The sequence below is a fragment of the Rattus norvegicus genome, chromosome 6 (genome assembly GCF_021556685.1).
Source record: "Rattus norvegicus strain SHRSP/BbbUtx chromosome 6, alternate assembly SHRSP_T2T, whole genome shotgun sequence".
In the NCBI taxonomy this organism is placed as follows: Eukaryota; Metazoa; Chordata; class Mammalia; order Rodentia; family Muridae; genus Rattus; species Rattus norvegicus.
This window is the reverse complement of record NC_141539.1, coordinates 138,164,775-138,178,618: the sequence shown is the minus strand read 5'-3', so window position 1 is coordinate 138,178,618 and position 13,844 is coordinate 138,164,775. Positions and strand designations below refer to the sequence as shown.

The window sequence follows — 13,844 nt, the reverse complement described above, 5'->3', positions numbered from 1 at the left end:
CAGGGCTAAGCCGAGATCCTTCTTAGGGGTGGGGCAACCTTGAAGAATTCTCATTCTTCCAAAGGGGGCGCATTCCGGGCCAAGAAGTCCTGTAAGGCGTTGGAGTACTCTGTAGGTCTAAGGGGGTGAGGGAGGAGTACGTCTCTCTCTATACCCTCGGACATCATCTCTGCCACCAGCTGTGTGATGTCCCTCACCACATTTTCACCGGCCTGGAAGGAAAGGTCTGGGACAGGCTGGGTCGGTGGGGAGGGCTCAGTCTGCTGGTCCTCCAGATGCAGGCCCAGCACGTTTCTGAATGGGTCCCTGGCTGGGTTTGTCCTCTCCTCCATACGCAGCATGGCCAGATGCCTGCGCTCATCGATGCTGACATTCCAGGAGGTACCTGGGCGCCTGTGCTCCTGAGGCTCACACACCTGCGGGGAGAGAGCATCAGGTGCTCCTTTCCAACGTGGTCACCACTGGACTCAGGTCCTCACGCCTGCACGGCGAGCGAGGAGCTTACCAACTGAGCTATGTCTCTAGCCCTCATTTATTTTTGAGACAGGGTCTCACTATGTATGTAGCCCAGACTCTGCCTCAGGGCAAGCTCCTGGTGAGGGAAGCAGTACCCTCTCACACAGCCCTATGTGGAACACTCCCACACTGGCATACCTGTCCCCAGATGCAGGCCTTAGAGTGGTGCTGGCAAAGTACTTCAATGTGGACAGCGGGGTTGGGCCAAAGGCATGACAAAGCTAACCTGTGTGTGTCCCCAGAAAGTGAGTTTCAGACATCGAGCCCAGGCAGCCTTCCTCCTTAAGAGGCCTAGAAAGCAATCCTAAAGGCTGCTTCAGTTACCAAAATCCAAGTAAAATAATCAATAAATTGTCTCTAAATAGATTTAGGGGGAAAATTAACACACCAAAACCCCATGAACAAATTGAAACTGGCATGACCCGAGGAGGGGTATCAGCCAGCACCACACAGGAGACTGGAAGGCGGCAACGTACAAGAAAGCCAGCAGAGGCTTGTAGAGAAAACCCACACATGGTAGCCACAGGATGCCCCCGCCCAGGTGGGTGGCCCATGGAAGTCCTTCCAGACTGCCCATTAAGGGGACGTACCTAGCTACCTTCTGGATAGGGGGCTAAAAAGGAGGATGAGACAACTCCAAGTGAAGGACCTCCATACACAGAAAAAATCTTGTAAGAATTAACACACAGCCATCCGACGGCTCCATTCCTGGGTATAGACCCGGAAGTCTTTAAAGCGGGGACTTTGGAAGGTGTCCACACAGCCATGTCCACACAGCAGCTTCATTTGTTTGCTCAAAACATGGACGCAACTCAAGTGCCTGGAGAGGGATGGACCCACCCAGACAACGCAGCATCATTCACTCAAAAAAGAAAAAAGAAAGGGAATTTGCAGCTGGAGAGGTGGCTCAGAAGTTAACAGTGCGTCTGCTCTTGCTGAGGACCTGGGTTCAGTTCCTAGCACCCATGTCAGGCAGCCTACATCTGCCTAATTAATTCCAAGGGACGGGACACCCTCTGACCTGAATGCACATTATTCTCTCTCTCTCTCTCTCTCTCTCTCTCTCTCTCTCTCTCTCTCACACACACACACACACACACACACACACACACACGATTTTTTAAACACGTTTGACACATTCTTTGGTGTGGGTAAGAGTGAAGCCAGAGGGCACTGCTTGGTGAAGGAGCGGCCACCGGAGCACACAGCCCACAATGGCTACGATCCTGAGGATCCTGCTGGCTGAGGAACTGGTAAACACAGACTCGCTGAGAGAAAGGGGAGAGCGGTGCCTCCGGGGACTGGGGATGGAAAGGGAGATGTGTAACGCAGATAACGGAGACTGAACGGAGAAAAGCCCTGGGTATCGGCTTCACCACAATGTGAACATACTCAGCAAAATGCTGGGTGGTCTCCGTGAGAGAACACACACTCGGCACATACACAGACCACCCTGTGCCCATCCCCAGAACCGCACCAACACACGGAAAAGTGGTTTTGGTGGTGAAAGAAGGAGAAAGCTAAGTGAGCTCTTGATTCTAAGACATACTGGGGGGAGAAGATATATACAGAGATGGTGGTCTGTGAGCCAAGAAGGGAGCCCTCCAGGTCCTCCTGCAAACCTCAGAAGCCAGGCCAGGGATGTGTCCCCCGCTAGGTTTTCAGGCTGATGTCTTCCCCTTCACAGCACTGTCCTCTCAAGTCAGAAATGGAAGCACTCATGCTGCACACATTAAAACACAGGAACAGGCAACTTGTGAGCCAACATGTGCGCCCGCTCCAATTCGTTAGGGACCTGGGCCTGACCTGCCTGCCTCCGAGCGGAGAGGCACCATTCCACACCGCCTAAGCTCTGGTCATTTGCTGTGGCAGCCCCAACTGATGGGCAGCCCCAAAGGTACATACATCAGTGTTTCTGATCCCTTCTCTTTAGAGACAGAAGTTTGAGACAATACACTTCTGCGGTCTGAATCAGAAAAAAAGGAGAGGGTGGAAGTCCACAGCCCCTCATCCCCTTCTGCAGCCGGGCTCACCCTATTTCGCCCTGCCCCAGGCCAGAGAAGTTCCCTTCTGTTGAAGAGCAGAGGCCTGTAGCTACTGAAAACAAGATGCCCACGGGCCACAACAAAGCTGATGGTTAACAAAGGCCATGCTAACACCTCCACACCCGAAGTCACCAATGTGTGCACAAACCCAAGGGAAAGAGAGAATAGAGCTTTTTTTTTTTTCTTTAGAAACAATCAAGAGAGCCCAGGGCTCTACTCTCGTTGAGGTGCTCAGTCGTAGGATACAGAGTACATGAAACAGGAGCAGAAGCACATGGAGGTGGGCCATCCAGGGGACGGGACTGACCTTGGATTTGGATAGTGTGACTTGGCAAGACGGAAACTCAGTGGGAGGCTGGTGCAGAGCTGTTCCTATTCTCAACCCACTTCGTGTGGCAGAACTGCACACCTCCCTGTCACCCCGTGCTGCTGTCACAGTACTTGTCGGGGCAGCTTCTGACGTGACACTGGCTGACAGAGTACATGTTCTACACACGGCACATGGACGTGAGGCCACGCACCGGGACCCCTTGTGTTTATGTGGCAAGTCCGGGAAGAGTGGGGGAAAAAGACGTTTGAGAGTGAGAGACACGCACGGGACTTCCAACCCAACCACCTCAGACCAAGGAAAGAGAAAATACAAGTTCAGTATTCGTTTGGAGATACTCATTATGCAGCATCACCACCTCCAGTACGAAATACAGGCTTGAAAGCAAAGCACCACGGCAAAGGCTAAAACAAAACAAACAAAGCAGGAGACCAGGAGAAAGCCAGGGAATCAATCATTCCTGTTGGATCAGCTTGCAGTGAAGTGAAAGGGGAGAACACAAAGACAGACATATCCAGACAGACACGCACGCATCCGTCCCCGGAGACCGAGGAGCAGCCTTAGCAGAGTGTGTTGTGCTGACATTTCTGAACACTGGCAAGAGGGCAAAGATCTGAAAGGTTTTCGAAGCTGACGTTGAGTAGGTGGCTCAGTGGTTTAGAGAGCTTGGGTTCAGTTCCCGGCACCCACACAGTGGCTCACAACTGCCTGTTGACTCCAGTCCCAGGAGGTCCAAGGCTTCTCTTCTGGCTTTCCCAGGCACCGGGCACACACACGGTGACCCACCATACACACGGGCCAAACATACGAATAAAATACACAAATCTTAAAAAAAAAAAAAAAAACTTGCAAAGATAAAACTGGCACAGGCGTGGTGCTGAACGCAGGTGCCTAGCAACGCACAGAAAGACCAGAGCATGCGAGACAATCAGAAGCCTGCACGATCTGTGGCGTCATACAAGAGCACTGGGGGCTAATGGAGAGAGGCTTTAAAAGGCCAGAAGGAAACTAGAACTTTTACCAAAGTGCTGCACAAGTGTGCAGAGTCATTTCCACACTTTTGAGTGTGTGTGTGTGTGTGTGTGTGTGTGTGTGTGTGTGTGTGTGTCTTTCTCTGTGTGGCCTCTCTGTGTGTGGTCCTGGACCACTTTAGACCAGGCTATCCTGGAACTAAAGATCTGCCTGCTTCGGTCTCCTGAGTCCTGGCTGAAGGTGTGCACCACAGCCTGGCGCCTTTGAGTCTTTAAGGTCCTACAGCTTCCTCACCCTGTGAGTCTTTTGAATGAAGTGGCTAGATGGCATGCTCTGGAAGGAAATGGAGAAATAGAAAAATCAAGGGCCAAGGAAACAGGGACTCCTAAGACAGACAAGGGGCCCTGAGGACGGGGGACCAGCAGGAACAGGAACCCAGGACGACCCCCCCCCACCCAGGAGAAAATTGAGCTTCTAGATGATCTGATGTACTGAGAGGAGTCCAGATGTGGTAGAAGGTTCAGGAAAGGTTCATCAGTCTCAACTATCATCTCCAAGGAAAGGCAAAAGGGTGGACAAGCATCAGAGAGCTGGGGGAGATGGCTTGACTGTGGTTCAGAAAGCACTTGCTGTTCTTGCAGAGGTCCCAGGTTCGATTCCCACACGGTAACTCACAACCATTGGTAACACCAGTTCCAGGGGGTGTAGCAGGCGCACATGCAGCGTGCACTCATCATCCAAACAAAGCATTCATATACATAAGGCAACATAAACCTTAAAGGAGAAAGAAGGAGCCACTGTGGCAGTGCACAAATTTGACCTCAGCACCAGAGAAGCAGATGTTTGTGAGTTTGGGGCTGACCTGGTCTGCAAAGTGAGTTTCAAGGCTTTTACACAGAGAGATCCTGTCTTGAAAAACTAAAAATATGAAAATAAATAAATCATTTTTAAAAGGAGGAAAGAAGGAACGTCACGGTGTGTCCACTGGAGCCAAGCGTGATAACGCGTGCCTGTAATCCCGGCATATCTGACACAGAAGCAGGGGAATCTCTGTGAGTGCCGGGCTAGCCAGGGCTGCCTAATGAGACCTTGTCTCAAGAAAGGAGAGTTGTAACGACGCTGGAGGTGGGGGTAAGGAGCATGATTTGGGGCTGGACCAGCAGAAACAGGAAAGCACCCGAGTCTTCCTAGTCAGCCTGCCAGGCAGAACTACTGACTTACCTGTGTTCAGTGACAAAGATAAGGTAGACAGCAACAGAGAAAAACATCTGTCACGGACCTCTGGCCTATGCACACACATACTCACACACATAAACACATTTACACACATACACAAAGATGTGTGCACAACCACACAGACATTCACACACACACACATAAATGTGCATACACACACACAATGTGCACATGCATAAATGTACACACACATAAACATGTATACACACACACATATATATACACAAAAATGCTCACACATACACATACTCATATCCACATACCTACATATATACATACATGCACGCATGAATACATACACACACAGGCACCCACAGACCACACATACACACATAAACATGCACATATGCACAGGCACACATACAAACCAACAAATATCTATGTATTTTATGTAGATGAACAGTTTGTCTTCATGCACACCAGAAGAGGGCATCAGATCCCATTACAGTTAGTTGTGAGACACCATGTGGTTGCTGGGAATTGAACTCTGGACCTTTGGAAGAACAGCCAGTGCTCTTAACTGCTGAGCCATCTCCCCGGTGCCTAAACAAAACAAATATAACTCCTTGGGAAGATGGGAAAAGAGAAGAGGTGGAGGTAGGATACCAAACCCTCAATTTTTACGGCAGGAATCAGCAGACTCTAAAATGGAGGGGCAGGAGGGAGCAGCGTTAACTTCATGTGCACATTCTGCAAACATCACTGACCAGACCCTCAGCGAGAGAGCTGACAGCAAGGGCTTTGGGATGACTGTCCAACAGCGTGCAGGATGCTTTAAGAAAAGTAACCCAAAGAGTTAAAGATGAGGATTTAAGTAACCGATGTGGGAGAGCATACTCAGAGCTCTAAGTCATGTTCTCATCAAACAGACGGACCTAGGCCACAGACAAGATGGACCCACACCGAGTCTCTGGAGCTCACAATTTTGAGGCAGCACAACTGGGATTGACAATCAGAGATAATTATTGTAATGAATACCCGTTCTAATCCAACATGTGAGTGCAAAGAAAGAGAATGAAATGAATTTTTGTTTGTTTGTTTGTTTGTTTGTTTGTAGACAGGGTTTCTCTGTGTAATCGCCCAGACTCACTCTGTGGACCAGTGCTGGGATTAATGTGCTACCATGCCCAGCTTGAAGTGCAGATCTGTTTTTAGCTAGAATATGAGAGCAAGCCATACCAGAGCTCCAGAGTGTGGGCAGACCTGCACTCTGAGGACAACCTGCGGTTTAAATCCACCACTTTAATCCCAGCACTCAGGAGGCAGAACAGGCAGATCTCTGAGCTCTAGGTCAGCCTGATCTACATAGCAAATTCCAGGACGTCCAGGAAGCTAGGGCTACATAGAAAGGTCTGTGTCAAAAATGAAAGAAGAAAATGATGATGATGATGGTGATGATGATGATGATAATGGTGGCAGTGATGATGATGGTGGTGAGGAGAAGGAAGAGGAGGAGGAGGAAGAGAAGGAGGAGGAGGAGGTGGCGGCGGCCCCAACAATCATCAAACAAACCAGTTAAGAATTGATGGCGCGAGTCTTTAGTTCCAGCCCTCAGGAGGCAGAGGCAGGGGGATCTCTGAGTTGGAGGCCAGCCTGGTCTACACGGTGAGCTTTAGGACAGTCAGGGCTACACAGAGAAACCCTATCTCATAAAACACACAAACAAGAGGTCCTTCCCCTCTGGGGCACCCAGATCTGATTCCCAGCACGCACACAATGGCTGCCAACCGTCTAACTCCAGCTCCTGGGTCTGATACTTTCTTCTGGCTTCTGTGGGCACCAGTCATGAATGAACATACACGAAGACCAAACCCTCATACACATAAAGTGATTGTAAAAACTCTTAATGGTTCTTACTGGTGTATTCGTGCTTGGTGTTCATTCAGGTGCCTTTTGCTTGTTTCAGAACTGAAAGCGCCGACTTCGGGCACTTTCTTTCCCTCCATGTTCGCTTTGTGGTGCTGGGGAGTCCCAGCCCACCACTCAACTTAAAAAAATCGTGAGTGTTCGCTTGCATGTATGTGTATGCTATGCCAAATATATGTCTGTGCTGGTGGATGCCAGAGGGATCAGAACTCCTAGAGCCGTAGTTACAGTTACAGGAGGGTTTAATGTGACTGCTGGGAACTGGACCTAGGTCCTCTGCAGCAGGAGCAAGGATTTTCTGGTTTTTTGAAAAAAAAAATTTTTTTTTTTTGGAGCTGGGGACGGAACCCAGGGCCTTGCACTTGCTAGGCAAGCGCTCTACCACTGAGCTAAATCCCCATCCCCCCCCCTTTTTTTGTTTTTTTTTTCTTTTTGTTTGTTTTGAAACTTTAAGTCTATGAGTACACTGTCACTGTCTTCAGACACACCACTAGAGGGCATCGGATCCCATCACAGATGGTTGTGAGCCACCATGTGGTTGCTGGGATTTGAACTCAGGACCTCTGGAAGAGCAGTCAGTGCTCTTAACTGCTGAGCCATCCCTCCTGCCCAGCAACAAGTGCTCTGAATCACCAAGTTATCTCTCTAGCCCTCGTTGCCATCACCACTCAACTTGGAAAACGGTTTTCTCACTGCTGTTTTGTAGATAGAATCTTGGCGTGTAGCCTAGGCTGCTCCTGAACTCACAATCCTGCCTCAGCGTCCGAGCACTGGGATCACAGGCGGAGGCTGATGTCCTGGCTTTCTCATTCCTAACCATCTCTCCAATAATATTCAATGATATACTATTATAAGCATGCCTTGAGGACCGTCACCGTACAGTTTCTATCTCTGATTGTGCTATGCTTTTTTTTTTTTTTCCTTTTTCTTTTTTTGGAGCTGGGGACTGAACCCAGGGCCTTGCGCTTGCTAGGCAAGTGCTCTACCACTTAGCTAAATCCCCAACTCCTGTGCTATGCTTTTTAAAACTGTTGGGTCCTGCCTTCTTTTATGTTTGGACTAAGGTGAGCATTTCTCCTTTGGGATTCTAAATACAGACTCTTGCAAAGCAGTTTCAGTTTGAGTTTGGTGTACTTGTACTTGTGTGGCAAAAGGTACGGCTGTGTTCCGTTACCGTCCAGTAAATGGTCAGCCAACCAGTCCAGCGCTGTTTGTTGAAAACCTTTTACTACTGGTTTGAAACTGCATGGCAAGCAAAAATTAACCCTCTAGAGTTACTTGGGGCCAACTTCTCAGCATTTGTCTGGAGCAGCAGGTACATCTGCCCAACTTTCCTGATTCCAAACCAGCTTTCTGGAGTAAGGTTTAGGGATGATGAAGCCTTGTTCTTGGTTTTTTAAATCGGCATGCTGCATGGCTTCTTTTCAGAGTAAAGCTTTCAGATACATTTGCTTTTCAGCTTGTATGTTCGTGAACACATGGGCACCAGACTGCTCACAATTCCTCGCTCTTTTGTGACACAGAGTCTCACTGCACAGTCCTAGCTGGCCTGGACCTCTTTGTGCTTCCTGTGGGAGCAAAGCAGTAGCCTTGCCTTGGATTGTGACCCTGACTGCACCCTTCTGCCTTGCCTCAGTTTACCTGCCCACATGCTTCCTTGTCTGTGTGTTCTGAGATTATACTCTGGCTGTTAGAGGTGTGCTCTTGGAACTGGGGTGAGAGACTCTGATGGGGTAAATTCTGTTTATCGTTTCATTTTTCTTTTTTTTTTCTTTTTCTTTTTTTCAGAGCTGGGGACCGAACCCAGGGCCTTGTGCTTGCTAGGCAAGCGCTCTACCACTGAGCTAAATCCCCAACACTCGTTTCATTTTTCTTGATGCCAGACATTCTTTTCTTGGCATTGAATTAAAAGTGTTGGGCTGGAGAGATGGCTCAGAGGTTAAGAGGACGTACTGCTCTCCCACAGGACCTCAGTTATGTCCCCAGCACCTATATGACTGCTCACACTCCCTCTAACAACCTCTTCTGGCCTCTGTCTCCTGCGTCCACACGGCGCACATAAGCTCACTCAGCTCACAGAATTATGACTATGCCACTAGGTGTCATGACACCTGTGATTGTAGTGTCTGGAAGGCTGAGGCCTAAGGGTTATGAATAATTTCAAGGCCAACCTGGACTTGAGAGCCTGTCTCAAAACAACTAAATAAACCGGGATGTTATTTCCTGTCAGCACACATGCACTACCCTTCTCTGTAATGAGCTTCTACAGCACTGGATACGGAGGTCCCTGTGCTCTCTGTCTTAGTCCATGTCAAAGTCATTTCTGGTCGTCTACACGTCTGCTGTGAATGTGCTCTGCAGACAGTCCTTCTGTTTACCCTGCTTGAGCCCTACCTACAGACATTTTTTTTTTTGAGACAGGGTTTCTTTGTGTAGCCCTGGCTGTCCTGGAACTCGTTCTATAGACCAGGCTGGCCTCAAATTCAAGAGATCCGCCTGCCCATGCCTCCCAAGTGCTGGGATTGAAGGCATGGGACACCACTGCCTGGTCAAGGGCCCTACAGACATTTAAATTATTGCATAAACAGCCAGCCTCCAGAGTGGTAGAACCCAGTGACTATCAGCTCCTGATGGTGTTACCCCCAGCTCTCACTCTCACACACAAAGTAGGGGTGACTAGTGTAATCTCCCCCACAGAAACAAAAGACCGAAGCAGAACACTTATATTCCCAGGGTAGACTATAAGAGTCTTAGCCACTCTGAGCTGCTCCTCCTTCTTTCCATTTCTCACTGGGGGGAGCCAGTGTCTGGATGCCCTGCCTGTGTAAGGGTCCTGGGCTACCCTGTGAAGCTCACCTAAGAGGGAGCCTGTGATAAGGGTCTAGAGCCTCCCAACAACGTCTCTTTACTCCCTACCACTGACTTACCCTCTGGATGCGAGCTCCGTAGAAGCCGCTGCCATCCTTGACTGAACCCTTGACCATGACCTCCTGAGACCAAACAAGGGCCACCTAGGCAAAGCACATGGCCCAGAGGCGTGGGGTACAGCTATAATTCCTGAACTTGTGAGGTGGAGGCAGGAGAATCAGGAGTTCAAAGTTATCGTTGGTTTGAATAGCAAGTTCAAAGCCAACCTGGGCTACAGGAGACCTTTCAAAAATCCAAACCCTACACCAATGCCCCTCCTCCCAAACGGGGGTGTCACTTAATTATTTTAGGGCAAACTGGCAGAGTTAAAACATTATATATGTCCATACAGTAACACGATCTGGTTCCATAGGGGAACTTCGTGTCTGCATCTGGCAAAACCTGCAGTGTTCCTCATAAAAAGCAACACAAAATCAGAGGGACCTCATGGTGCCTGTTGCCAAAGCGAGTGGGATCTTTTCATGATATTTCCCAGTTTAGTGTATTGAGACGCATATGCTACAATAGTCATAGAACCAACCTTTCTCTCTTAGTTTTATCTGCTTTGTGGGTTTTCTAGGCAGATATTATATTGTTCCAATATCAACCATTTTTGGTTTTTGTTTGTTTTGTTGTTGTTTTTCCTATCCAACTATTTGAGCTTTTTTTCTTGACTACAGCAAAGCCTTACACTATGAATTCCTGTTTCCCAGGTTAAAGCCAGCCCTGCTACTCTTTTTTCTGTATGAGCTCAGCTCCAAGACAGAGACACATCGGCTCATATTTTATTGTTACTTGGCTTTGTTTGTTGTTATTGCTTTAAGACAGGGTATTACTATGTAACCCTAGCTGGCCTGGAAGTCTCTATGTAGACCAGGCTGGCCTTGAACTCACAGAACCTTCCTGCCCCTGCTTCCCACGTGCTGGGAATCAGCACACTGCTATGCCCAGCAGCATGTAGTGGTTTTATTTAAACGCTGAGCTCTGAGATGTCTTGGGGAGCGCCCATCTAATCCAGCATTGCCCTGCAGGAACCCAGTGTCTCTCTCCTACTATTCAGGCCTCTGCAGCTCTTTTCGGGAACTGGTGGTTAAAGTTCATCTCCCTAAGTGGTTTTGCCTATTCCCTAAATTTTACTGCTGTCCCAAAGAGTGAGGGTCATCTTCCCTCCCGATCCTATCTGCTGTTGTGGCTCCAGAGGCTACTGACTTATGGTCACTGTACTGTGTAAGATTCCAGAAGACTCTTTCGGACTGACGAGGACGATCACAAAGTCTCCACATGAGGCTGGTTTTGCATGTCTGTGCTCCTTGGCAGGCCAGGGAGGGTGAGGAAGGTATCCCTTATCGTGATTCAGCCTGGAGCCATCCCAAGCCTCCTCCCTGCTCCTCTCCAGTGTTCAGAGCACGCTGGCCGGACCGTCAGGAAGTACTGTCTGCACAGTGGCTAAACCGGGTGCCTAAGGACCTTGTGCTAGGATAGTTTTCTCCAACCGTTGCCTCAGGCCAAGGTTACTGCATTCAGTGAGGTACCATGGGTGGCACTGTGGGCTGAAGATGACCTGCAGAGAAAGGGACGCTAAAGCTCAGGCTGGGGAGGGAGGAACGAAGAACTCATGTTAGCCAGGCCAGGAGTCCTTGGGAGGAAACACGAGACGGAGCTGGCTGAGGGAAGAACCAGAGGAACCACACTCCATACTGAGGGGACGGACACAAAGGAGAGAAGTGACACAGGACAAGGTTAGGGAAGGCAGCCTGGGCATCCCTCAAGGCCAGAGTTACTAGCAGGGCCTGAAAACTGTGGAGGGAAGAGGCAAAGGAACTTGAAATGGGAGCCAAGTCCAAATGAAGTCGAGGTGTGGCAGGATTCTTCTCTGTCCCCAACTAGGAGCATGGTGTCCCTTCAGTCACAGGACTCTGGTTCATCCCCATTATGTCGTCTATATAAATGCATGCATCTGTGCCTGTTCCTGAGCAAGCCTCTCCCAAGTGATAACACTTTAGCATCTTGACCATCTAGAATGCCCTGCCTCATGAGAGCTGGGGGTCTACTGGTCAGCCCTGTAGGGCAGCTGCACCTTGGAGGGACCTCAAAGCACGGGACTCGGGAGGACATGCTGAGGAGGACCAGAGAGCCATGCACATAGCTCTGGAACCCCATTCTTCTTTGTTGCTGCTGCTAGTTCTTTTGAGTGTTTTGTTACTCAGCCTGGCCTTGAACTTGCAACGCTCCCACCTCCTTAGTCCTGGGATTAGAAGTGTGAACCACCACACCAGGCTTGGGAGCTCACTTCCTTTATTTGTCACCTTTGACCTCAGCAGGTCCGGAGGTGGACACATGTGCCTGGCTCAGTGGCCGGCCACATAGTGGAAGCACTGAAGATCTGCCAGCATGAGTTCTGGCACGGTCTTGACTGGTGCGGGCTAGCTTTGCACTTCCTCTCAGTGAAAACTATACCACAGGGAGTGTGATATCCTCTGCTCAGGGAATGCTCTAGGGTCCGCACACAATTCAGTGCTTGCTGTCCGGTGATGATCAGGGTATGCCTTCTGTTTGAGGCTGTCACAAATGCAGCTGCTGTGTACACTTCAGTGATGGCTGAGACCTGCCCAAAAAGGACACTGCCCTGCTCTGGGGACTTCATTCTCCCTCCCACTTAGTGACATCCTCTTGTCCAAGGGTCAGGGACACTGGGAGAGCTGAGGTGGATATGTGTGGCACCCTCCTCCTGACCTCAGGCAACTCCTCCCTGATTGGCATCCACCAGAGGAAGTCTACCTTCGAGCCTAGCCTGAGTGGTTGGAGAAGCAAGCCCGAGAAACTGAATGTTTCTGCCAGCCCCATTCACTCCTCTCCTCTTGTCCCAGAGGTCCATTCTCTATGTCCTATCCAACCAGTCCACCTAAAAGCCTGGGTTTTCAGAAGAGCCTCCTACTGCTTACCCAGTCTTGGGTCTGCAGGTCCTCCGGAGGCTTGCTCTTGGTGTCTGGCTGGCTGGAGGCTGCTGAAAGCCCCTGCTGGGGAGACTGTTGCCTTTGCTCTTGAGCAAGCTGCCACTGTAGCGTCTTCCTCTGGGGGCGCTGCTGTCTGCTGTCCATCTCTACATACAGCAGGTTGCAGTTCCCACATCTAGGGCTGTGGGGCAAGGTGCAGAAAGGGAACTGAACTGCTGAACGTGTCCTGCTACCACGACAGATCTCTAAAGCAGATGATGTCAGGCCCTGCTAAAGCCGCCTTCTACCCAGTGACTACTCTTGCCAAACAGCAGGGTCCCTTAAATGACTCTCTCCCAGGTCTTGTGGCCACTATCCTCCACAGCAGAGTCCCCTGAGGGAAAGCAGTAGCCTAGCATAAGCAGATGCTGCCCTTCTCTGCTCTCACTGGACCACCTTCCTGGTCGGCCTTTCCTCGCAGGGGGGCACTTTGTCTGTTCCTCAATCCTAGGGTCCTACCCTCAGTAGGCCTCCCTTCTTTAACTTAGACGGCCCTACAACACACAAGACCCAAGCTCAGGACCAACCTGAGCTCTCATCTCCCACCCTCTCCAAGGGTCTGAACTGTGGAAGTCAGTTGAAGGGCAGCAGTGAAGAGATGTGGGGAGTTGGGTCACCCGCTCCCACGCGGAGGCAGAGCTCGCCCAGAAGGTTCCGGTAAGGGCTAGATAAACTCGGGACAGATGAGGTGGGCTTAATAAACTCCGGTTAACAATGGATCAGCTGGCGAGACCAAGCTTAGAAGGGTCTGCACCGGGAGTGGAGGGTCGCGTGGCCTGTGAATGCTCATTTGGGTCTAGGTAAACCAGGTTGCGGCTGACTTCGTAGAACCTCCAGCACCGGACTGAGAAAGCTGAGCTGGATCCAGGGACAGAACTCTAAGGAAGAGGAACGGAGCCGACCCGGAGCTTCCGTCCTACAGACCCCGCCCTCCGCGGCCGCTTCCGCCCCTCGTCGACGCGTGCGCCCCAGCGCTCAAGC

The 13,844-nt window shown here is 50.2% G+C and overlaps 1 protein-coding gene across 1 annotated transcript; it reads right to left on the bottom strand.

The window, feature by feature from the left end:
- Tex22 (testis expressed 22) lies at nt 1–13,739 on the bottom strand. The gene is given in 3 exon segments (NM_001447019.1): nt 1–416; nt 12,813–13,005; nt 13,391–13,739. Coding segments are annotated over 2 exon segments (522 nt in total). The 5' UTR covers nt 12,969–13,005; nt 13,391–13,739; the 3' UTR covers nt 1–50.
- Between the last annotated feature and the right edge of the window lie 105 nt (nt 13,740–13,844).